General features: G+C 37.7%; 1 protein-coding gene across 1 annotated transcript in view; it reads right to left on the reverse strand.

Annotated features, from left to right (window-relative positions):
- zanl (zonadhesin, like) overlaps nt 1–27,396 on the reverse strand; it is a 124,011-nt gene that overhangs the window by 1,298 nt on the left and 95,317 nt on the right. Inside the window, exons 40-50 of the mRNA XM_051924772.1 lie at nt 26,532–26,676; nt 21,174–21,421; nt 20,918–21,047; nt 18,155–18,350; nt 14,863–15,024; nt 14,587–14,717; nt 5,267–5,469; nt 5,036–5,171; nt 4,426–4,551; nt 2,837–2,930; nt 1,083–1,135 (exon numbers count right to left, since the gene is read on the reverse strand). Coding sequence (XP_051780732.1) covers nt 1,083–1,135; nt 2,837–2,930; nt 4,426–4,551; nt 5,036–5,171; nt 5,267–5,469; nt 14,587–14,717; nt 14,863–15,024; nt 18,155–18,350; nt 20,918–21,047; nt 21,174–21,421; nt 26,532–26,676 — 1,624 coding nt within the window. The remainder of the gene's footprint in view (nt 1–1,082; nt 1,136–2,836; nt 2,931–4,425; nt 4,552–5,035; nt 5,172–5,266; nt 5,470–14,586; nt 14,718–14,862; nt 15,025–18,154; nt 18,351–20,917; nt 21,048–21,173; nt 21,422–26,531; nt 26,677–27,396) is intronic.

Here is a 27,396-nt window from a genome sequence, read left to right on the forward strand (position 1 = left end):
ACCTGCTGGTACTCATTGACTACTGGGGCTAAAACTGTTTTCTTCGGAGGATCAGAGGTACATCTGTTTCTAGTATGATAATAGTGTGATTTCAGTGTGTTAGAATTAACACCAAAACTAAGCATTTTTTTCAGAGCTATTAATGACCTAGTAAATGCAAAATTAGAGTTCGTGGACACAGTTTTATGCCCAGGGTTTACTTATTTGTTTCAGGGCTATGGAAGCTCAAGCCTTTCCTGTCAATAACAGGAACTGTGTAGAAAACAACCTTTACTGGGGTCCCAGTTCCTCTCATTGCACACTCACATACGGAAGGCACTCATTCATACCTGGTTGATGTACATGGCATAAGAAACCAGAGGTTTGTTTTTTTTTTAATAACCCTAACGATGGCTAACAGTTGAGAGGTTACATCTCTTATTTTTATTTTCTATAATTCTGCAAGACTCTGAAAGTTATCTGTAGTTAATATTGGAGAGTACGCCTTGGAGCCAGATCCTATCCCAGCATCAAAATGAACCCTTAACAGGATTCCATTCCATTAAGCAGCACTTTTTTTTTTTTTTAATATACTCATGCAACAGCCCCCAGCAGGACAATTTGGAGTCACCAGTCAACATAATTTGCACTTCTTTTTGAATGCTGGTGGTAAATGAAGTACCTGGAACAAAGCATGCAGAAAGCGCATAGAGATATAGTGAGAACATGCCAACTCCACACATACAGTAACTCGACTGGAAGGTCAATCCACATTCCTGCAGATGTGCTAACCAGACAGCTCTTAATAAAAAGTAAGTGCCATCTAACATGTAGTTAGACAGAATGATGAGCTACTGTATTGTAGAACATTAAGGCTGGAGATGACAAAGACAATAAAGAAAAAAACAAAACAAACACTGAAAGACAAACCACTTCTGAGCAAAATGCAGAGGGGCCTGCTAGATTCTGCTGCTCCTTAGAGTGACTACCCCATCAGCCAGTATGACACTTGAACAAGTTCCCAGGACACATGCTCTAAGTATCCATCCATTCATGTCTCATTTGTTACACATTTTGTTAAGGACAGGTCATCTAGTACTCACTTTCAATGCTTTTCAGATCTATTTCACTGTTTCGAACTTTCCATATTTTCCTACTGTAAGAAGAGAATACAAAAGAAAATAAAATCACAGTTATTTGTTCTTGGCAAGTGGGTACAATATTAAATAGTATTGATTAACTTATGACTAATTTCCAGACATCACTAAAAGGAAAACAAATAAATATAAACTTTTAATTTATCTCAGTGAACTTTGTGAAATTTGTTCTACTGCTGCTTTTATATGATTCGACATTCAGATGGTGCAGTTATTCATTAAAGGTTACTTGCTCTTGGTTACATCACCCAGTCATCTCACTGGACGCCTTTGGCTTGATCCAGCTAGCATCTGACTTTTGTAGATAGGACAGATCCCCAGTGTTAAGGACGGTGTAAGGAAGCGCTGAGTTGTGGGCCTGATATGTCTGATTAGGGGTGGGTGGGCTGAAGGAGTTGCAGGCTCTGCAGGGGAGCTGATAAAGGGAACTTTACCTGGTTCCTACAGGGAACTTCACTTTTTGAGTAAATTGCATAAGACATGCTCATGAACTACTTAAAAAAACTTCTAAACTGAGCTGAGAATTGTTGACTCTGAATGTAGGCATTGGATTATTTGGCATTAATGAGTTCTGTCATTTTTAGATTCAATTATAACAGTAATTAAGAAAATAATGCAGTGCCTTTTATTCAGTTTCTTTCCTAACACTCATAAAAAAAATGCATAGCAGAAATGCTGACCACAAAAGAAGTCATTGTGCATTTTAACTTTCTAATTGGTAGCCTTAACTGATAAAAAATAGCATTTCAAGTGAGCGTTTATACCCAAAATTGACTTCTCATAAATTAAACTGTGGTGAAGTGGTTAATTTTTTGGACATTAAACCCTGTGTTTATGGGTGCAAATCCCACTACTGACACTGTGTGACCATGAGCAAGTCACTTCACCTGCTGTGCTCCAACTAATAAATAATAATAATAATAATAAATTTTATGTGGGCGGCACGGTGGCGCAGTGGGTAGCGCTGCTGCCTCGCAGTTGGGACACCTGGGGACCTGGGTTCGATTCCCGGGTCCTCCCTGCGTGGAGTTTGCATGTTCTCCCCGTGTCTGCGTGGGTTTCCTCCGGGCGCTCCGGTTTCCTCCCACATTCCAAAGACATGCAGGTTAGGTGGATTGGCGATTCTAAATTGGCCTTAGTGTGTGCTTGGTGTGTGGGTGTGTTTGTGTGTGTCCTGCGGTGGGTTGGCACCCTGCCCGGGGTTGGTTCCTGCCTTGTGCCCTGTGTTGGCTGGGATTGGCTCCAGCAGGCCCCGTGACCCTGTGTTCGGATTCAGCGGGTTGGAAAATGGATGGATGGATGGATGGATAAATTTTATTTATATAGCACCTGAAAGAGGAGGCAGAATGTCATGTTAAGTTAAAAGTCTTCCAGAACATATGAATTTTAAGTTGTTTTTAAAAAGAATGCATGAAGTCAGCTAATTTAATTAATTTTGGGAGGTAATTCCAAAGTCTGGGTGCTATACAGCTATACAGAAAACTAGAACTAGAACTACAAGTAGAAAAACAAAACAAATGTAACCAATTGTATCTCTCAAATGTGGCTGAGGTTGTGCCTTGGATAAAGGAAGTCTAACAATAAATTACCACAATTTCCTAAATGTTTTCTCCAAACAAACAACATTTTTGATGGTAATTACCATTTTAAATTTTTGTATTATAATTTCCATCCATATAATTTTAGCGTGAAACATTTACCTGGCATATCGTTGATAAATACAGATGCCCAGAACTGCTATAATGACAACTGCCAGAGGCACAAGCACTCCTATCAAAATGATGGTGGTCTCATCTGCCAAAGAAACACAAGGCAAAATTAGCACAATTAACAACAAATATCTGGCTGTACAAAGACATCAGAGCTATGAAATTTAAAAGATGAAATGGAATTTAAAAAAAAAAGTAAAATATACACTTTGAAATGGAAATCAACATAGTAAATTTCATATACATACTCTCCATGTGTGATACAAAGAAAGTCATATTATATACAGTATATTACCTCATCTGTTAAACATGGTTTTGGGGGTGTTATAGATTGGGCATGTATGGCTACCACTGGCACTAGCACACTTATTTTCATTGATGAATGAATTCTAAAGTGTATAGAAGTCTTATCTGCCTAAATTCTATTAAATGATTCCAAACTCATTGGACAGTGCTTTATCCTATAGCAAGATCCCAAACGTGATGCTAAGACAACACAAGAGTTTTTCAGAGCTACAAAATGTAAAATTCTTGAATGGCCAAGCATACTACCTGATTTAAATCCATTTGAGTATGTCTTCCTTTTGCTCAAGGAAAAACTTAAAGGACCAAGTCTCTGAAACAAGCAAGAACTGAAGATGACTGCATCAGAGGCTTGGCAGAGCATCACTAGAGAAGATCCTCAGCACCTGGTGAATTCTGTGAACTGCAGACTTCAAGCAGTCATTGCATGCAAGGGATATGCAACAAAGTAATAAATATGACTGCTTTAATAGATCTGCCATTGCTATGTCCCAAACATTATGGTGCTCAGAAATGAGGGGGGCATGTAGAACATGTGTCGTCATTACTACACGGTGTGATCAAGATGTATGCAAATACCCTTAAATTAAAGTCTGAAATGTGCACTTTAGTCACATTTGAATTGTTTGATTTGTAATTTTAAAACTGGGGAGCGGAGGTATAAATCAAGGAAGAATGTGTGTTTGTCACACTGCACTGTACACTGCACACGGCCTAGTTGTACCACTATACTTGTGATTACTAGTTGTTTATTGTTATTGCCTTTTAACAGTTAGGCCCATAGCAAAATAGAATTGGAGGCAAGTGACATGAAGTTATTTTTTGTCACAAGAGTTGAATTGCAGAAGAGGGTATTAATGGAATATTATTTTTAGCTCAGAACTGAACACACAAGTTGTGGGTTAGAAACCTTGTGGGGTACATTTTTATACCAAGCCATTTACCCAAACTCCTCATGTCACAGCAGACTATACTTTCCCCTCACAGTTATCTTACATTTTCACTTTCTTTTCCCTATCTCTGAAAATTCATCATTTACTTTCACTGTCCCACCTGTGCTGAGTATGAGTCTCTTTTTGGCAGAAATGCCAGTGCTGTGACCTTCTGACTTGCAGGCTACTATAGAGTGCTGGCTTGAACTAATTAAACAATTTCAGACCTGAAATGAAACAGAGTGGGTGGGGATTTGTGGTCTGGAGAAATGTGAATATTTTAAGATCATATTATTTTAAGAATATTTTAAGCTCTGAGTCCAGGAGTTCCAAGATGACCCTCACCAAGTCCACTATGAACTTCTTCACAAAGCATTCCTTTAAAGCCTGATGGACAAATGCATTTGAATCCATTTCCTTCCTCGAGACAGGTACCTCCATTGTTGCATGGACTACTCAAACATGGACCATCTGTAAATGAGATAGAGACATTGATTGGCCCTGGGTATGCTTGTGATACAGAATAATAGCCTAGGCTGTTTAAAGGCACAAAATGGCTCCAGAACTGCTATCAAGCTGGGAAAAGTAAGGAGAAGAAACTGAACAAGATCAAACACCATTGTAAAAAATGGAAATGTCTAAATGATACAAAAATGTGATAAAGGCTTTAGGTCACCAAAAGGTTTTACCATACTTTAGGAAGATAGAATGTAAGGCTATCAAGCATAATGTAAAAAAGTTTTCCAAGGCTGAAGATATGTTTCGAATGAGCAAAAGTTACATTACAGGTGAAAATGTAGAGATGCATATCTAATTAAGTAAGGAGGACATACATTTATGACCTACTGATATATGAACAAATTCATGGTGGGGGAATAGCAGAATTTGAACATTAATGTTATGCTTACTAAAGAGTTTACTTATCCTGGAAGAAAGTCTGATAGCTGGTACACACCTCTGAAGCATCCTCTAGTGTAGTTGTACACGGTGCACACTTCATGTGCAGCACAGGAGATAAGTTTACAGTCTGCCCCTGTATCCATGCAGGTGCAGCTCTGGGTACAGTCTTCAGAAACAAATTTTTCATTGAGCTGAAATGGCATTTTGAATGAGTTATGGTATTGATGTAACAAGTAGGATTTCTGTGCTAACCTTTAGTGCTTAAAAGATGAGCTGTGGCACTTACCAGATAGTATCTCTCTTGAAAGGTACAGCCACACTGGTTGAATGGTACACAGTTCTGACCACTCAACACAAAGTTCTTCTTGCATTCACAGCCTTCCATGCAGACAGTAGTCTCACATTCTGAAGGTGCTGCGAGATTAGCACATGTTGCAGGGCATGCAGACATGCAGGAAGAGTAAACGCTATTTGGGTGGCAACTGAGAGCTAGAGGAGAAAGAATTGGGAGAGAGGAACAGATTAACAAAGAAATGAAATCAAGTTCGGTGTAACTAATGTATGGGTAGAGAAATGCTGATGGTTATGTGATTTCATTTAAATTCTACATTTTCAGCAATGCACTAATCAGTTACTTAGTTTTAAATGAAAGGATAGATCTGATTCTGGGGAAAACACTCAATATCTTAATTCCCAGGAGACCTTGAAGAAAAGCCTTATGCAGGCAAACTTCACAACCTGGTATTGTATGCTAAATGAATGTTTAAGGTATCTCAGAAATACTTTAAAAAACTGTAAAATCTTGAAATGCATTGAAGGCATCTAAATATACCTAAAATATCTAGGACCATATTTCATCCATACATTCATTTTCTAACCCGCTTATCCATTACAGAAAGCCAAAACCTATTGCAGCAGAACTGGACTCAAGTACGGATTCCGTCATGGAAGATGTGTGTGCTAGGGATCTAGGGCTAGGGATCTGCACTGGCAATCGGAAGGTTGCCGGTTTGAATCCCATAAATGCCACTAGGGACTCTGCTCTGCTGGGCCCTTGAGCAAGGCCCTTAACCTGCATTTACTAAGCGCTTTGAGTAGTGAGAAAAGCACTATACTGTATATATGCAAAGAATTATTATTATTATTATTATTATTATTATCCACACTCACTCATACTGTATAAGGTTTTTCAGATATCCCAAAATGAATATTAAATATCTTGAAATTACTTTTCATGTAAAAAAAATGCATTTCAGATATATTGAAACATAGGGACGGAGCTCACCTAAAGATATAATACATTTAAATTAATTGCAATTTAACAAACTTTATTTAAATCTATCCAGAATTTTTTTTTTTTTTAAATGTAAATCACTTTCAAGATATCTCAAATGACTTCTTATAAATTAATTGTGTTTCTTTTAAGAAGCCATTGAAATTATAGGACATATCTGTCTGAGGGGCACTTGACTCATCCCATCAGAGGTTTGGAGCCCATTAGTCTCCTGGCAATACTAATTGGCAGTAGTGACATAATAGGAGAGGCAGGAGAAAAAAAAATGGATCAGTAGCTTAGATTACTACTCAAGCCTCTTTAGGACTGTTAAATATTTAAGTCTTGTGTCCTATTTTATTTAAGGGTTAGGTTTTTGACACCTTGTTTGCCTTTTTCTTTAGGACACATCTTTTTTTTTGTGCTTACCTAATAGCTTTGATAATGACGGGATGATTCCTGGAGCATTGATTGTGTGTGATTGTCATATTTGACCTGCATCAATGTGGATTTTGTTGAGAGGCTCCATATTTCATCGTCCCAAAAATATTTTGATTAGGTTATTTTGCAACTCCAAATTGAATCTGTGTGAATGTGGTTGTGTGCGAGAGTGCGTAGTGTGATGCCTTGTGTTGAACGGTAGGACACAAGGTTTCCAATTCAAACCCCACCCCAATTCCACTTTGTTCCCATTTGGTTGAATAAGCTTTGTTCAGGAACATTAGTTTCACCCATAGTCCCAAAAGATACTACAGGTAATTTCTACTCGTAATTGACCAAAAGTGGACATAAGTATCAATATGCCTTTATGTTCTGTTCAGCTCTCTGATTACTGCTCTATCCCTAGTGCCTCTCAGCTTTGTACTAGATAAGGAACATGTGGATGTTTGGTGAATTTCTACTCCATCCAGTCCTGTTACCTACTTCACACCACTTCCTGCAATGTCCCTGACTAGGAAAATTATGTTTGGGAAATCAATGATGTGATGGGCTAACCAGTATGAAATGGGTTACAGACAAGACAAGGAAAATCTTGCCCCATCACGAATGATACATGTAATCATATGAATGCAAGGAAAAGGCATAGGAAAAGTTATTTATCTATCGTTTTGTTCATGCCTTCATATTGTATGTATGTAAAACATTAGAAATGTTAAGATAAGCATTCATGAACATAACATTAAATCAGAGTATTCCTAGTTAAACTTCAAGTTACAAAGCATTTTTGTCATGAATATATCCCAAACAGGGAAGAGAAAAGTCACCAAAAAACTTGCCAAAACACCACACTATCAATATTTAACACATTAAATTAAAGAAAATTTAACAGCAAACTAAAAGAACTCCAAAATATTTAAAGTTACAAGATTCAAAAACCTTTGAAAAAATAAGTGAAAGGTGAAACATAAAAAACACATATAAATACTGAATATAAATACAAAATAAACAAAGAAAAGCAAAATTACAAAAGAAAGAAGCAAAGTCAAAAAATAAAATCCAAATAAAGACAAGTCCCACAATGATACACTATGAATGAAAACTAGAAAACAAAAGCAGGGTAAAAAATGAAAATTTTAAAGTAAATAGTCAAGAAGATCAAAAATTGTAAACCAAATTTAAAGTAAAAGAGAGCAGAAGTGCAGGCACTGCTTTAAGCTAGCCAGTGCCACAGGAAAGCACTTTGGCAACTGATGGCAAAAACATGGTTAAAGACACTAAATAAGTGAAGGTTGGGAAAGGAGACAGGGCAAAATGACAATATCACTAAAAACAAAGTCAATGGAAGGACAAGAGAATGGAGTAAAATTACAAAAATGAAGAAAAAAAAGATCATAGGACAAAAGCAGAATCTTAAGTTTAAGCAATTTCATAATCAACAGTCCATACCACTGGAGAGGAAATTGTGACAACGCCAGTAAGGACACTGTTGTACATTTCCCGACTTGGGGTGTCAGTAGACGAGACTGAGCAAGAGTAAGAGAGACTCAGACTGAAAAAGACTATTCAAAAACATTATAAACAAATGTCTTGCAAAAATATTTACAAAGTCAGTACGTATCTCTACTACTAAACTAAGCAAATCACTAGAACAGATCTCCACTTAAGACCTGGTCTAATGACGACCCCTGGCATTCGGACCATGGTTTTATACCGCGAAACCTTTTGTCCATCCAATCCTGATTTACGTTACCTGCAGACTTCTAATAAACCGTCACGTGCACAGTTCGTCAACGCCTGCTCAGGTGCAGTCCGCCTTATTTAAACGTTCCCCAAACTTGCGCACGAGCATACTCGTCTGTCTTGGTGACATGAAGGCTCCTCGTTTATCCTCTAGTAAATGAGTGCTATTCTACTTTCTCCCGTTTTCACTTCTGTTCCCTTTTGCCGCCTACTATGAAACTTTGCTCCTGATCTTTCTAACTTTTTCTTTGATTTCAAATACAGTATAGCACTTTCACCTTCTCTCCTGAAGCGCGCCTCCGCATTCGGCCGGCAGAAACCGTGAGCGCTCTCAAAAGACGGCTTCAGCCACGTGCATCGGCTAGTTCAGGGGTCCTCAATCACAGTCCTGGAGGGCCACAGTGGCTGCAGGTTTTTGTTCTAACCCAGTTGCTTAATTAGAAGGCAATTCTTGCCAATAATTTAATTTCATGGCTGGTTAGTGCTTTAACTCTGCTGTGTCAGGTAATTCTCATACCCTAGATTGTTGTCCCCTTTCTAAGGATATCATCCAAATGATTTGAAGGCTAAAATGGATGACTAATTCTCAGTCCTTCACGTTATTCTCTTCACTTTCCTTCCAAGTATTTAATTAACCCCAATAGTGCATAATAAATACGCATAGGTGTAAATTGTAACAAGCTTAATGGAGAAATGCTGGTCTCTTTCGTCATTTGCATGTTATTGCTAATTAGGAGCAATTAAAAAACAAGAATATGGCTGTTTAAGACTACAATAAGCGATAAGGCTTCAAAATCTTAACGAGCGAGGCAACTAAAGTGAAGCAGAAATGTTACTTGAACAATAAGAGCTTCATATTAAGCAACTGGGTTAGAACAAAAACCTGCAGCCACTGCGGCCCTCCAGGACCGTGATTGAGGACCCCTGGGCTAGTTTGATCCCCACGGCTTCCTCTCAGAGTACCTGTAGGCCTTCAGGCAGCCCTTTGAGTAACCTTGTTCCCAAACGCTGCAAGAAACTTTGTGCCGCTGCTGTGTTAATCTGGGAAGGGGCGCTAAAACAGGTAAATAAAAATTTTATTTCTTCAACATTTCTTTCCCAGTGTCCGTGATGAACCAAGCGGCTGTAACTATATTTTCTTTATTTACAGCCACTGAACTTGCTTATCACAGAGATGCTAACAGCCAATTGCTTTACTCGAGCATTTTAAATTCAAGATAATTTCTTCAGGCATACTGAATTAAATGTTCTGTTTCAAGTCAGTTCAAATGTATCACAAATGAGCATTTAATAATAGAATTGCATGTGGAGAAATCCAGTAAAGCAATATGAAATTATTCAGTTTTTTCAAATTTCATGCTATTGTACTACATCAAACTGGTTAGTGCTGTATGTGTGGAGTAGGTGTATAATCTGTTGTATATCTAAAGAAATATCATCCCTACGCTAATATGCCTGGTAAGGGTGAAGACAGGCATGATGAAAAGGTGCACTGGACAGCCTTATGGTTGTGAAAAGTAAAGATCCCCAGAAGTGTTTCTTAGCACACTGCGTGGAATAAGTCCATAGCTAAAGCTGCTCCAGAACAATATGTTATAGTGACGATGGTCAGCATTAGTCATGATGCCTTCTATTTTTCTCCATTATCCTCTTTTCTGTCACAGGCTCTAGTTAGTTCACAGTCAGTCCAATGATATAGCTGATCTTTTCAATCTGTTGTTTTCAGGCATCTGGTATCTCTTGATCCTAGAACGATACTTGCCCCAAGGCGGCATGTAGCTTTTACAGAAGCTCAAATCTGTAAATTTAAATGTCATTCATACAAAGTTCTAGTGGCTCCTTTCTATGAAATAAAATTATAACTAGTAAAGGAAGATCAAAAGCACAAAGAAGAACACTAAGAACACAGAGCTTCTGTATTCTCACTGGCCACTGTATGCTCATGACACACTGCCACACAAATGCTGTTGTCCACAGTAAAAGAAAATGACATCTGAAAAGACATAATTATATGTAATTCTAACTACATTAAATATTACTCAAAGTAAAACAAATGCAGTAAATGGAATCTCCTGAGCCAAAACCCCCAAAGAGAAAAAGAAAAAACAAGATTAACATTGTGCAAAGCAATTAAAATCAAATAGAAAACCAGATTATAACATTAGTGTTTTGTATACCATATGTACATTTTATTGCATTTACTGCAACTACTTTCAGTCTTTAGGGTTCTGAGGAAAGGATCTATTTGGTCTCAGAACTTGAGTCTTCAAAATTCCTGTATTGGTGTGAAGCTGAATCCTGAGGCCAGAAGCACTTTAGTCTTTCAGAAGATCTAAAAGGCACATTTCCAGGTGTTGCCCTGTCTTTGGCACTTATTTTTTTGCATTTTAAAAGTGAACTCAGTGAGTATTTTTCCATAACTTGTGACTTTAAGTGTTTTCTTTTTCATAGTTTTTCATTTTCTTCTTTAACTATTGGTTTCATTAAATAGTTGTATCTAGTATGCTAATTGTGTAGTTTAGATCTGAGAGACAGAGTGGGCTTTTCAATTACCTTTGAGGTATTCGTGTATGGTTCAGAGCGATATAATGATAGAATACTGATTTAGTATAAAACATATTTTATGATTTAAAGTTTGATACCTTTATGATCACTTTTCACAGTTAGATATTAGTGGTTTATCTTATACAGTTTAGTATTGTACCAACTTGGTGATGGCATATAGTATGTTAATTAAAAAGAACCACAAGATAAGACATAATCAGTTTATGCTATGCAGATCTTCACCAAGGCCAAAGCAAAACTTGAAAACTAATGTCAGAAGACCGAAAGCTAAAGTCTTTTGCTAGGAATGCTAGTCAGAAATCAAACACACAGCAATTTGTTTTGTCTCTGTAAATTCTGATGATTTAGGAAGTGATTATGGTGACTTTCATGCAGTTGCATTGATGACATCACATGCCACATGTCGACATGAGACCAAATGGTGACTCAAAAATCAAATAAACATGGCCTTGTTAAAAGATATGAAAATATTTCATCCATCCATCCATTATCCAACCCGCTGAATCTGAACACAGGGTCACAGGGGTCTGCTGGAGCCAATCCCAGCCAACACAGGGCACAAGGCAGGAACCAATCCTGGGCAGGGTGCCAACCCACTGCAGGAAAATATTTCAATAATATCAAATTCATTTTATAGAAAAAAAACAATCATTATATTTTGATTGTCCATGTCTCAAGATCTAAAACAGTTCAGAAATCTTTCAGAAAGACCTTATGCAAAGGCTAAAAAATAAAAAAACAGGATTATAATCAGCATGGAGATCATACAGTGGTGTGAAAAACTATTTGCCCCCTTCCTGATTTCTTATTCTTTTGCATGTTTGTCACACAAAATGTTTCTGATCATCAAACACATGTAACCATTAGTCAAATATAACACAAGTAAACACAAAATGCAGTTTGTAAATGGTGGTTTTTATTATTTAGGGAGAAAAAAAAAATCCAAACCTACATGGCCCTGTGTGAAAAAGTAATTGCCCCCTGAACCTAATAACTGGTTGGGCCACCCTTAGCAGCAATAACTGCAATCAAGCGTTTGCGATAACTTGCAATGAGTCTATTACAGCGCTCTGGAGGAATTTTGGCCCACTCATCTTTGCAAAATTGTTGTAATTCAGCTTTATTTGAGGGTTTTCTAGCATGAACCGCCTTTTTAAGGTCATGCCATAGCATCTCAATTGGATTCAGGTCAGGACTTTGACTAGGCCACTCCAAAGTCTTCATTTTGTTTTTCTTCAGCCATTCAGAGGTGGATTTGCTGGTGTGTTTTGGGTCATTGTCCTGTTGCAGCACCCAAGATCGCTTCAGCTTGAGTTGATGAACAGATGGCCGGACATTCTCCTTCAGGATTTTTTGGTAGACAGTAGAATTCATGGTTCCATCTATCACAGCAAGCCTTCCAGGTTCTGAAGCAGCAAAACAACCCCAGACCATCACACTACCACCACCATATTTTACTGTTGGTATGATGTTCTTTTTCTGAAATGCTGTGTTCCTTTTACGCCAGATGTAACAGGACATTTGCCTTCCAAAAAGTTCAACTTTTGACTCATCAGTCCACAAGGTATTTTCCCAAAAGTCTTGGCAATCATTGAGATGTTTCTTAGCAAAATTGAGATGAGCCCTAATGTTCTTTTTGCTTAACAGTGGTTTGCGTCTTGGAAATCTGCCATGCAGGCCGTTTTTGCCCAGTCTCTTTCTTATGGTGGAGTCGTGAACACTGACCTTAATTGAGGCAAGTGAGGCCTGCAGTTCTTTAGACGTTGTCCTGGGGTCTTTTGTGACCTCTCGGATGAGTCGTCTCTGCGCTCTTGGGGTAATTTTGGTCGGCCAGCCACTCCTGGGAAGGTTCACCACTGTTCCATGTTTTTGCCATTTGTGGATAATGGCTCTCACTGTGGTTCGCTGGAGTCCCAAAGCTTTAGAAATGGCTTTATAACCTTTACCAGACTGATAGATCTCAATTACTGCTGTTCTCATTTGTTCCTGAATTTCTTTGGATCTTGGCATGATGTCTAGCTTTTGAGGTGCTTTTGGTCTACTTCTCTGTGTCAGGCAGCTCTTATTTAAGTGATTTCTTGATTGAAACAGGTGTGGCAGTAATCAGGCCTGGGGGTGGCTACGGAAATTGAACTCAGGTGTGATACACCACAGTTAGGTTATTTTTTAACAAGGGGGCAATTACTTTTTCACACAGGGCCATGTAGGTTTGGATTTTTTTTTCTCCCTAAATAATAAAAACCACCATTTACAAACTGCATTTTGTGTTTACTTGTGTTATATTTGACTAATGGTTAAATGTGTTTGATGATCAGAAACATTTTGTGTGACAAACATGCAAAAGAATAAGAAATCAGGAAGGGGGCAAATAGTTTTTCACACCACTGTATATAGTAACAGATCTGCTTATCAAAATGATTAGGTGTCGTAATAAAATCAGTAGAAGCTTTTTGTGTTATTTATTTTTGCATAACTGCAGATTTCAGATATTAGCAGTATTTGCTCTAGTGCACTTCTATAAACAGCATCAAAATGACAATGAAATGGAATGGCCAGCACTTGACAGCTGTCTACTCTATTATTTTTCTTGAAGTCTTGGAAGAGTGAGAACTACAGCTTGAGTAAACACATGATACTTCCTCAGGATGTTAAAGAAGACAACCCTTGGTTGATACATAGTATTGAATCATGCAACTCTTTCAAACGTGAGGGACTAAGATAACTGGCAGGAGATTCATAGACACTCCTTACCCATTTGAACATATGGTGCAAAACCAAGGTTCCTGCACAGAAGGAGTGAAAGTTGTGGCAGTCTTAATTTAAAGCAGATGGTTTAAATGCAACAATAGTCCCAGAGACTGCCTTGATGCACAATGGCTTGGTAGCCCTTAAGACTCAATCCTGATTGCAGATGTTTCTTCTGGTGCAGCTTGAAGTGACCTCCCTGACAGTTGGAAAATCGGTTAGACAAGAGTGTTGCAAGAGTGACACTGGAGTGGTTTGTGGTACCTTATAGGTTCTGTTTTTCTATATATACTCAATTTTCAATTTCTTGACTATGTGTAGTACATAAAACAAATAATACATTTGACTTTGTTCGTGCTGCAATGGCTTCAGAGAGTAGGTAGCCACAGGAGAACACTCTACTTTTACAAATGATTAATTCGGTTTGATACGTCTACTCCAGTGCTGCCTTGTAGGCTGTTAATCAGAGGAACATCACATGTACATTAAAAGGAAGAGGAAAACACACACAGAAGAAACTGTAGTAACCTGCCCTGGCAGACAGCAAAAGAGATGTTGGAATCTAGAAAAGCCTACAAACAATGGAGACTGTGATGGCTTCCAAATCACATGGAGAATGAATCTGTTGCCCTAACGTGCAGTAAATGGAACAGGCCTTGTTGCTGAATATACATGTTCATATCTTAGGAACAGTAAAATATCATATCCAAAGTTAGAAATACAATGTACTACTGTGTTATCTCAAAAATCTCTAATTCATGCATTTTCAGTAATTTTATATAGATATATATTTTGCTTATTTTCACTTTTATGATCTGTTCTTGTAGGCAATGCTTACTCACCACAGTCCAGCTCCTGGCGCCAGTTTCCAAGTTTTACCCCTCCTTCCTGACAGGCCTGAGCATAAACTTCGAAACTCAAACAGCGCAACACTGCATTATTGGACTCTGCACAGAGGTCAAAGACGCAATTCCTGCAATGCATGTAAAGCTTCGTCATTACAGACGGTCACTTTCAAATAAAAGCAACTGCTTGATGATATGACTATGCTCATGCAGTGCGTCTGCTGTCCTAGATCCCCTGAGGTGTCTCTAGGACTGCAATGTAGAAATACTCACTCTTGGAAATCTTGCGGGGATAAGGAGGTATGACAGACATTGAAAACTCCCATTGGATTGGACAATGCTCCACAATTATATGTGCCATTTATGACCTGGAGTTGGTCTTTGGTGCACCCTTGAGTCTCAAATCCAGACTCTGGTTCCTCTTCTACTTCTCGCCTGCATAGGTACAATATGCCATAACAGTTAATTATTAATGTTTTAGGAAAAATTCAGCATTGTTTTTTGATGGAAGTGTTAGTGCAGCCATCTTACAGCTCTAGACCATTGGGTTCAATCAACTGTCTGATCATTGTCTTTTTGAAGTTTATACATTCTCCCTTCTGGTTTTCTTCAGCTTCCTCCAGCATCCCAAAAATTCAATTCAATTCAATTCAGTTTATTTTGTGTAGCATTCTTCACTGAGTGATAAGACACGATGCCACTCCATCCCAGGTCACACTCATACTGGGCTAATTTAGACTAATCTATTAATGTAACATAAACATTCTTAACACATGAGAAAAAAGCTGGAGTATGACAGGGAAAAATCTTGATCCCAATTCTACTTACATAAAAAGGTTTTTCAGACTCCAGTAATATATATGTACATATAAGTGTTTGCATAGGTTTTCTTAAGGAGGCTAGCGAGTACATATATAAACCCATCACACATATTTTTAGGAAGTCACTGCACACTGGAGAGATTCCAAAGGACTGGAAAATGGCAAATATCATCCCATTATATAAAAAAGGTGGCAGGGCAGATCCAAGCAACTATAGGCCAGTAAACTTAACATGCATCACAGGAAAATTAATGGAAGGAATTATTAAGGATAAGATTGATCAACACCTGGCAAGGACAGGAGTTATTCTGAACAGTCAGCATGGGCTCAGAAGAGGGAGGTCGTGTTTTACTAGCATGGTAGAATTCTATGAGGAGGCAACAAAAGGATACGATCAAAGTGGAGCACATGATATTATTTATCTGGACTTTCAGAAAGCATTTGCTAAGATGCCACATGAGAGATTGGGCATCAAATTAAAAGAAGTGGGAGTTCAGGGTGATGTTTTTAGATAGGTGCGGAATTGGCTCAGACACAGGAAGCAGAGGGTGATGGTGCGAGGAACCTCATCAGAACTGGCCGATGTTAAGAGTAGTGTTCCACAGGGATCAGTGCTAGGGCTGCTGCTATTTTTAATATATATATACAGTAAATGATTTAGATAGGAATATAAGTAACAAGCTGGTTAAGTTTGCAGATGATACCAAGATAGGTGGATTAGCAGATAATTTGGAATCTGTTATATCATTACAGAAGGACTTGGATAGCATACAGGCTTGGGCAGATTTGTGGCAGATGAAATTTAATGTCAGGAAATGTAAAGTATTACACATAGGAAGTAAAAATTTTAGGTTTGTACACACAATGAAAATCGAGAGTACACCTTATGAGAAGGATTTATGAGTCGTAGTGGACTCTAAACTATCGATTTACCGACAGTGTTCAGAAGCTATTAAGAAGGCTAACAGAATGTCAAGTTATATAGCACGATGTGTGGAGTACAAGTCCAACGAGGTTATGTTCAACCTTTATAATGCACTGGTGAGGCCTCATCTTGAGTAAAGTGTGCAGTTTTGGTCTCCAGGCTACAAAAAGGACATAGTAGCACTAGAAAAGGTCCAGAGAAGAGCGACTAGGCTGATTCCAGGGCTACAGGAGTTGAATTATGAGGAAAGATTAAAAAAAGCTGAGCCTATACAGTTTAACAAAAGAAGATTAAGAGGTGACATGTCTGAAGTGTTTAAAATTATGAAGGGAATTAGTACAGTGGATCGAGATTGTTATTTTAAAATGAGTTTATCAAGAACACGGGGACACAGTTCGAAACTTGTTAAGGGTAAATTTCGCACAAACATTAGGAAGTTTTTCTTTACGCAAAGAACGATAGACACTTGGAATAAGCTACCAAGTAGTGTGGTAGACAGTAAGACATTGGGGACTTTCAAAACTCAACTTGATGTTTTTTGGAAGAAATAAGTGGATAGGACTGGTGAGCTTGTTGGGCTGAATGGCCTGTTCTCGTCTAGAGCGTTCTAATGTTCTAATGTTCTTCAGGTATCCTAATTTCTTTCCACAAACCAAAATTACATATGTTAGGTTGGACTCTACATTAGCCTGATGTGAATGAATATGAATGTCACCTGTAATGAACCAAAGCCAAAGGTTTGTTTCTGCCTTTCATTTGATGCTGCCATGATAGGTAGCCTCAATGATTTTGATTTGGAATATGAAATTTCAGAAAATGAATGGATGGCAAGACAAAAGTCAAAGTAATGTAGGACAAAGTGGGCATTGCCCATTCTGTAAGGCTTTTGAGAGAAGTAGAAGAAGAAGCTGTCTGGAATATTTGTTGGGCACTCACTGAATTCCCTAGAGATTCGCTCAGGGCACCATCTCTGGGATTTTCTCAGGGTGGGGAAAATTTGCAAAATGACCTACTGAAACTTGGTCTCTGAAACCTTCTCTTTTTGAACCAGAAGCTGAGACCCAGTCTGTCACTCCAAAGGTGTGTGCTAGTACTCTGACGAGGCTGAAAACCATTATTACTTCAAGAAGGAAACTTCAGCATCTAAACTCTTGGACCAGAATGAGTAAAGCCTTTTCCCTATGAAGTGGTAAAAACAGCAGAAGGTAAGCTGAATAAGCAGCAGCACAGCACTGACATGGATCAGAAAGAGAAAGTGCATTTCAACGTATTAAAAATCCTCCAGATGAACCCGGACCACCAACAGAGCAACAATTCCACACAACACTAGATGTTATCTTTAAAGACTTGGTATCGTAAAACTGTTTATTTGTGTCAAAATAAAGTAGAACTCTAAATACCACTAAATAGCCAGCCTATGTGTTATATGTTTGCTGACCTAGTCTGTCTGTTTCCAGTCTTATATGTCGATATGTATATGCATTTATCATACTTCTATAATCCTTGTGTTTATTAATACATTTTATCATTCTTTTCCTTAAAATGGAGTGTGCCTTAGTTACCTTGATATAAGTCTCAAGTCTTACAACAGAGCAAGGTAAAGTAAATAAAGTAGGAGCCTTACCAAATTAATAGATTAATTACCAGTATTTCTGAAGGCAAAACTGATAATTAATTATGCAACCTAAATTTTCCTTTTCAAATCCTACAGTAACATTTTTAAAAATCTTTTTTGAGTGCTTTATGGCCCACTGACAACAGACCATGTTGGATGGCTTTCAGATCTTGATCATTCTAAATGATTCTGATGATCTCTTACCTGACATGGTGTAGTTGAGCAGGCCACTGTTTGTTTCCTGCAGACTGACCGTTACGCACTTCCCAACTGTCTCCGAAAATGTTCAGATTGCGTGTGATGCTGCCATCAGGCATCATATAATCATTGTTCTTGCGTCCATCATAATTTCCGCAAAGTCCTCGAACCCTGGAACTGTAAGTGATTGGCAAGACCACCTCTGTCAGAGAGATAGAAAGAGAGAGTGAGAGATAGAAACAGTGTAAAATAAATATATAAATGAACACCTTTTTCATTATACAATAACCAAGAATTAGACCACAGATTGACAGTATGCATAAGGTCCAGCTCAGATACAGTGCATCTGGAATTAAGATAGTTGTCTAACTGTGGTGAGACATGAGAGTATGTCATTCTGGCATTATTCAATCTTATTTTTATTTTGGAGTACAATCAAGTATATATATTTGTAATCCGATAGTGATCTCAAATACAAAACAGCTACTACAAAAATGTTAGTATTGGTAGTAATGATACAGAAATGAGGACAGCATTTTTAAACATGAGAGCATACAGGAAACAGAGGGTTCTGATTTAAATACGGTATGTTTGGAGAAGTAAGAAAAAACTTTGCACATTGTAAGATATGTGAAATATGGACAATTATATTTCATTGTTTTTTATATTTAATTTTTTTCATTATTTCTTACTGTCATAGTCTGGTTTATTAAGTACAGTACCTCATGTAACACTGTAAATATAGACATCAAATCCCTCAATTTAGGACTTAGCACCATACTCCGCAACAGCATTTTGGACTTCCTTACCTACAGACCTAAACAGCTTCACATCCTCCACTCATGACCCTCAATACAGAAAAAATAGTGTGCTGAGTCTCCTTCTCTACTTCTTGATCACTTATGAGTATGTAGGCAGATACAGTTCCATCATTAAATTTGGTGGTAACCAACAATGATGACACAGCTTACAAAGAAGAGGTCTACCTGCTGACAGGATAACAACTTTGCCCTGAATGTCAGCAAAACTAAGGAACTGGTCATAGACTTCAGGAACCATGAGGCAGACCACATCCCCATTTACACTGAAGGTATGCTGTGTGCTGTATACCACTTTTCACTGAAGCTGATTTCTTACTTTAACATTAAAAAGGGCTGTGCTCAGAGTGTTTGTAGGCTTGTGCACTACTTTGATGCTGATCAGACAGGATACGTGCTGTACCTTCTGATATCCCATGATGATAAGGAAGTGTGTGCCAGGTGGGATGGGGTGATCAGCATACCATGTGATTCATGTCCAGCTGTATATATGCGGCAGACATCAAAAACACTCCACACACATGTACAGGAACAGGTCAGACCAGACACACAATGCTAATACTAAAAATGCCAGAGAACTGGCTGAAATGTGGCTATCCAATGAAAACACCATTAACAGACAATTGGACATGAACCCAGCATATGCAGGTTTGAAAAGAACAACATGCACATATAAATCACACACGTGCGCATGGGAGGCAGTCAAGGGGCTCAATTAATGGTAAGGAGATGACTCGGAGGGTGACTAGGGGTACTAATCTCTCTTCTTCCACCACTGCAGATCCCTGGAAGGAAAAAACACCTAAGCACCAACCAGGTTCCACTTCCACCTCTGGACCACACCTACCAACTGACCTTACTTCCGCCTAATCCCACTGGACATTCCTCTTTTTATCCCCAGCATGTGAAGACAACCACTCACCCCCCACAGTCCGTTGCAATCCGGACTCAGTCTTTATTTGTTACTCTAATAGCAAAATGTCATTAAGAAGACACTTATTGTTAATATACGAGGTGGAACCCCAAACCTTTTTTTGTGCATCTTTTGTGTTCTATAGTGACAAACAAATATACTCAATTTATCAAGAAAACACGGTTTTCTTAACTCTTTTCTTAATACTGGTAGCGTTGTAAATTCAAGTCATAATAATAATTCTTTACAAATGGCAATATTTAAATTAAGCTTTATCCTTTAATCCCAATACCAGGACTCATACATCAGACAGCATCAGTTAGTGGTGGTAGGCAAACTCAACTCCCATCTTTAAACTTCAACAAAATACTCCCACAACTGTTTTGAAACCCAACATGAAAGAAATCATAATTAACAGTGTAATTTTAAGTGCAACACCACAGAGTCTCCTGGGACGTCAGTGCTGTCCATCACTACATATATATATATATATATATATATATATATATATATATATATATATATATATATATATATATATATATATATATTTATATACTGTATATATATATATATATAATATATTGTATGCTGTGGTTTGTGTGTATGTGTGCATGTCTGTGTCTTTTTTGGTGTTGTCTTATTGTCACTGTTCTTAGTAGACATGCAAGTTAGAATTTAATTGTACTGTGTTCGTATGACACAACTGTCAATAAAACTGGATTGGTAAGGATGCAATTTGTTGTATGGTAATGAGGAACAGGTTATAGTGCATTGGTTGTATGAATTCAAAGGTAAAGAATGAGTGGGTGAAGAGTTCTATGTTGATGGAAGAAATGAGGTAAAGGTAATAGTCAAAAAAGAAATGGATTGATGTGAGTGAGGCGAGTGCCTTGAGAAGAGTAGGACTCAGCCTTGAGAATGTCCACACTGTGGAAAGGTACAGGAGTAGCCAAGTAGCCAATAAGGGCATAACTACATGAAAAAGCCTTTATTCGTGTTATTTTTCTTTACAGTGTACTTTTTAGCATTTCATACCTGCATATTCTCTTCCATCAAAACGAATTTTTAGTCCAAAGTCTGTCTCCAAGATAATTGCTCTTGACTGCTGGAATAAATGAAGGCCTCCAGTTGGTCTTAAAGGAACTTGGACATTTTCTCCATTGACCTGATTTGGCGAGAACAAAATAATTAATGGCATTATTCTGCATCATTGAATTGAGTCTTCATTGAGTTGTTTCAGAAAACACATTTATCCTCATCTCTTGTTATAATGTCTGTTATTTGAACTTACCAAAAGCTTCCTGTCTTGTAAGAGTCTTATACTGTAGCCATAGACATCGATGTGTACCTCGTACAAGAAGGAGACCCGTCTGTTTGAGTGACTCTGCTTGTTTTGACCATTGATGGTGAATGGCACAAAGGAAGAGGGAAGATTGAAGGTTTTCACTAGCACATATGTGTTTTTGCCTTGGTAGTGGTGCACAAAGTTATCAAATGTTCTATAGTGAGGGTCACCAGAGATAATGCACTTATCAAACTCTGTAAATAGAAAAAAACACATTACAGAAGACTCGGATACTGTTAAATTTGATAACGACAAGGCATGTTAAAGAAGAGTTCAGATGAAAAGGACTTTGAAACAAAGGTCAAAAATAATCTTTTTCATTAAAATGTTAATTTCAATAAATTAATTTGTGCTTAACTTCACATCCTTAATTGTGTGCAATATCATAGTACTTTAAAGCACAAATAACACTATGTTGAGTGTTAATTATATTTGTTTATTTTAACTGTGATGGTTTGGCATTACAGCGCCAATGAATCCTCAAATGCGTAAATGAGAGTTTTCCATACACTGGTATCAAAAGCCCAAAGGTAAATAAAACTAGAATCATGGTTTTTAGGAGTGGGGAATGTCATCTGTCAAGAACAGTGTTCATAATAGGAATGATCTGACTGGGTGACCTTTTAGTACACTTAGAAACAGTTGTCCTTGATAGTGACTTAAGATGGGTTTCCTTCTATCCAGTCTGCATTTTTAAATGGGTAATGACAATAATTAATATGTGGACATTGCCAAAGACGCCAAGAAAGGCACCATATTATGGTGGATATAGGTTGTAGGCTCCTTGGTGTTATGTTTATCATTGGAAAATCGAGTCAAAAACACTGATTTTCTTTTAACAAGAAAAAATTTTAATGCATGAAATATAAACATGTAAATACCACAATTTCAACATAAATACAGTGGGAAAGGTATGTCCTATGTGAAACAGTTGCCAATGTGCCATCAGGATAGTTGAAGCACGTTTCTTTGTGCACTTTTCTTTTGACATTATTTTCTGTTGCTTCAGTGTGAAAGATTAGAATATTAGTGCCTGATCTGCATAACTGATGTTCCCTTAGTGTAATTTTTGGCTACCACAGCACAAGGCTCAGTGACTTCCACATATCCCTTGAATGACAGTTGCTGCATTGTTAACGGTGCTAAATGGGCTAACATCCTTTTTTGTCCTTCAAGTAAATTGCAATCAATTTGCTTTATTGCAGTGCACCTACTGGCATATAATGGCAGTTCATTTAGGCAGTGTTGCATGCATCAGTTTCACAGCTTTTTGTTTACACACCATCGTGTTTTTGGTTGAAGGTTCTGCCCTATTCATGAATATTGATGCACTACCCTAGAGTGGAAAAATACATATAAATATTAATTATTTTCTTGCAGCATAATGCAGCAGCTTCTTGTTTAATTCACTAGATGGTAGCAGAATACTGTCTCAAGCATTATTCGTACTTGATGTAGTACATTGGATTATAACAGCTAAATCCCAAGAGACATTTAGGCTTAATTGCTTTTACATAGAATTCTGAGTCAGAGATACTCTCAGGGTAAACACCAAAGAGGTTAAATATGAACATCGATGGCATGCTCTCATCTATGTACTTGACACCAAAGGATGGGTATCTCATTACTCTTTTTGGTGTGGTGTGATATCTTCTACCAAGTTTAAAGCTCATGCATTTCACATGCACTAGGTACTGTATTCACTCATTTAATGGTAATGCACCTGGATTCAAAAATTAACTTTTATTATTGGCTGTAAGTAAATTATTAGTGTTTTTCACCTTGGTTGGCCTCCACCCTGCATGGCTATATTATACTGACATTTATGTTATGTTTATTTAATAAATTGTTATAGAGGGATTTGAATAGCGTACAGGCTTGGGCAGATCTGTGCAGATTAAATTAAATGTAAGCAAATGTAAAGTATTACACATAAGAAGTAAAAATGCTAGAGTTGAATACACCATGGGAGCTCTGAAACTTGAAAGTACACCTTATGAGAAGGACCTGGGAGTTGTAGTGGACTAGACACTATCAACATCCAGACAGTGTATGGAAGCAATCAAAAAAGTTATACAGTATATCACAATGTGTGAGGTACAAATCAAGGGAGGTTATGCTTAAACTTTATAACACACTAGTGAGGCCTCACCAGGAGTACTGAGTACAGTTTTATTACAAAATAGACAGCAGCACTAGAGAAAATCCAGAGAAGAACAACTTGGCTGATTACAGGACTAAGGAGTATTGAACTATAAGAAGAGATTAAAGGGTTTGAAGCTTTTAAGTTTAAGCAAACAGAGATTTAGAGAGGACAAGATTGAAGTGTTTGAAGTTATGAAAGGAATTATTACAGTGAATTCCAGTCCTTACTTTAAAATAAATTCTGCAAAAAGAACACAGAGGTATAGCAGGACAATTGTTAAGACTCTGCACAAATGTTGGAAAGTGTTTCTCATATAATAAATTACCAAGTGGTGTGAAGTGCAGGACTGTTGGGTCCTTTAAATCTCAACTTTGTTATTTTGGACAATCTAGTTGAATAGGATGGACACGCTTGTTGGGATGAACGACTCATTCTTGTCTAAATATGTCTAATTACAATTTATTCTAATTTTCTAATTTAATCAAACCTTTTAATTAAAAGATTCCCATAAAGTGAAAGTTTTTTCCAGGCATTTACTATATGTACTGTAACAAAAGGCACACACACCAAGTACAATCAGTTGATCAAATTCAACACATTAGTTTCTCACATTTCTGCCTGACTATCATTCTCTAGGTTCAGGCTGACTGAATAAGCAATAGAAATGGCCTAAACTACAGCACCCCCTGATGGCTCAGTCAGGTACATGCACATCGCAAAATTATAATTGTAAAAGGTCAGTGACTGAGAGTACTCAGAAAGTCATAGACACTCTGTAATAACTACTCTTGTCAACTTGACTAGATAAATTAGCCTCATATAAGACCTCAAACCAGACCCGGTCAATCAAAGAAAAAGATGAAGTCCACAGACATTATAAAAACCACATTCCTTTCCAAGTAGCATACATTTTACAGTACAGCCATGCTAAACTGTGTATCAATCAAATTTTGAAAGTCATAATAGTTTACTAATTTTCCCAGTAAACAAATGAAGGGCAGAAGTAGCCCACTTGGCATGTGACAATAAAAGTGGATAAACTAAAGATATCTTTAATGCTTTCCAATTTTCTCTGTGAAGTATCGAAGGTGGGCAGTTACTCCCAGGATACTCGAAGAAGAAAGTTAAAATTTTTGCCATAAAATTGGTATATGTTCAAATGAAATTGTGCAACCATCATGTAAAGGCTACCACATATCCCAAATAAACATGAGACATAGTACTGAACATGTAGTTCTTTGTATGGTGTGTTACTCCATAGCTCTTAAAAAGTCCTACAACAATAAATATGAAAGTTTGGAAGGAATACTGCTGAATAAAGGTGTAGCAATGGATTGTGCAGATTGTGCAAAGCACAAGGGCCTACGAGCTTGTGGGGCCCACTCTGCCACTCTGGGCCGTATAAATTTTTTTTTTTTAATAATTTAAATCTCTTGCACAGTTCATTGCGTTAATAATTCACAGTTGCAGTGTCATGTTTGCACCATCATAAGGCAAGTCCAATCCAATCCATGATGATATTATGTATTCTGCAGGACTACAGTTTACACAAATTTAGACTTCTGCAGTTCGGAGGCTCAGAGCCTAATTGGAGATACAACACGGCCTAGTACACCGTACAGAGAAGTGCAGAGTCCCAGATTTGGTGACCTTTGGCATGCCATAGTGGATGTGAACGGAAGAAGTTTTGAACTATGTCACATGAATAATGTAAATATGTATTACTATTGTAAAAAATTGTTACTTTTGTACTTTAATTTGAAGTGAACAGTTTTTGAAGTTTGATCTCGTAAATGGTAAATCATAGCAATTCTGTTGTTAAGTTGTGGTTGCTGCTAGTTGGCAAACACCGAATATTTGAACAATTTGACATTTTTTATATTTTCACTATACAACGCCATGACGGCCAGTAGCAGCAGATCTGGCAAACATTATAAGAGTGATGTTGCTAAATGTAAGGCATGCCTGCAACAGGAATTGAAAAACGTTAAGCTTACCAAGATTTCTACCTTTCTCAAAACTGAGTAAGGGCCAGCAGTAAGAACTGAGGATGCCAATGCTGGTGAATCGGCACAAAAGCCACAAGCAAGTTATGCAGACAGTGCAGTGAGTGAAATGGTTGCAACTACACCGAGTCTGGAAGTAAAGATACAATAACTTCAGATCAGGTACTGTCTGCTGAAATCGTTCAAACCGGAGAAACTACTGAAGACAAACAAGCAATATATATGACAAAGCAATTTCCTACTGACAAGGCAAATTTCTTGGAACCATTGACACCTGACGATAAACAATTTGTGATTTCAGTATGTCCATGTCAGCCATCTGGACCATTTCCATGTGATCCAAGTCAAAAAGGCTGATGCTTCTCTGACTTATATTACACTTAAGTCATCCAAGCAGGAGTCATCAAAAAACTCATCAAGAATTACCTCAGAAGCGCCATGTCGCAAGACAGACTTAGTGGCTTGGCTGTACTATCAATCAAAAACGAGTGTGCCAGACAACTTGACGTGTCAAACATTTTTGAGACTTTTGTGCAACAGGAGGCACACAAGCAAGTATTTAAAGGTATTAGTGATATTATAAGTAATATGATGTGTAGTAGGATCCTGTCAGCCGATGTTGTCTAGGTAATTTGTTACAAATTGAAATTGCTTTATTTTATAGCACAGAACAGTTTCTACTTTCTAACTTACATTACATTTTAATCATCTTCCTTCACAAAATTGTCTTGGAAAAGTAAGCGGGCCCACATTTTACATATATTTATGTACTACTACCCACACCTCCCACATTCCATTCCCACAATTTATTTTATTTTTGGTAACTTACAGCGGCTGTGATAAAACGATTAAAAAAGCTATTACAAATTCCATTTAGAGGGCTGGTTTGCTTGTCACCAGCGTGTGATATAACAGTGATGTGGTCACGGGTACTACTGCCCAGCCGGCCCCTAGGATCTAATTGCGAATAAATTACTAACATTTATGCTAGACAGGAGGGGCCCACCTCTGGGCGCTGCACAGGGGCCTTCAGCAAGCTAGCTATGCCACTGAAAGACACCCATCTAAATCTGTAGAATTTGTGTGCCTTTTCCTACTAGTTTCTTTCATCAAGTACTAATCTATGGCAGTTGAAGTCAAACAGAAACTCACTGTCAGGCTTGCAGTAGCGGTTGCCATCACTGTTCAGGGCACAGTAGGAGTGGTCATTGCACTGGAAGCTGCTGCATTCAGGAACTCCTCCCTTTTGGCAGCGACACTCTTCCTCACAGTGCCTTGTCAGCCAGTAGTCGCCTACCTATAAAAGGAAGAGGGAGATGGCTGGTCATATAATGGTTCCAGATTACTTTTCTAGACCAGAGCTATTCAATTACAAATTCAGTTAGGCCAAATTTTCACACCAAAAAATATAGCTGGGCCAAACATTTTCAGCCTCCCGTATGCAGAAGATAATGAAAAATTTTGAACCAACAACAAATGAATGTATTTAAAAACAAGTAATGTTTATTCATTGTTTCCCTTTTAAATTTGGTCACATCTGACATAGACACATAAAAAAAAACAATAAAAAAGCTATAACTGAACAGAATGTGAGGTAGTAGCAATAATTTTTTTCCCACTTTTGAAATAAAAAAAAACAACATTTTGGTCATATCTGACCTAGGCATATCTCAAAGTGCATAAAACAAAATAGTGCACAGTATTAGCAATATCATTAGTTTCCCATATTTTGGTTGTATAATAATAACAATTCTTTACATTTATATAGCACTTTTCTTGCTACTCATGCAGAGAGGACCCATGTCATGAACCCATGACATCCTTACTACAAGGCAGTAGCGCTACTGTTGCACCACTATATATACATGACCCAGCCACATCGCAAAGTACATTTAACAGAATAAAAAGGAACTATTAAAGCTATCAAGGCTGTCACTGCACAAACCCATAGCAAGTGATAACATAACTAGCACACATGAATACAACATCTGCTGTATACTGAGGAAACATGTGCTTA

The sequence above is a fragment of the Erpetoichthys calabaricus genome, chromosome 3, assembly GCF_900747795.2.
Source record: "Erpetoichthys calabaricus chromosome 3, fErpCal1.3, whole genome shotgun sequence".
NCBI lineage: Eukaryota > Metazoa > Chordata > Cladistia > Polypteriformes > Polypteridae > Erpetoichthys > Erpetoichthys calabaricus.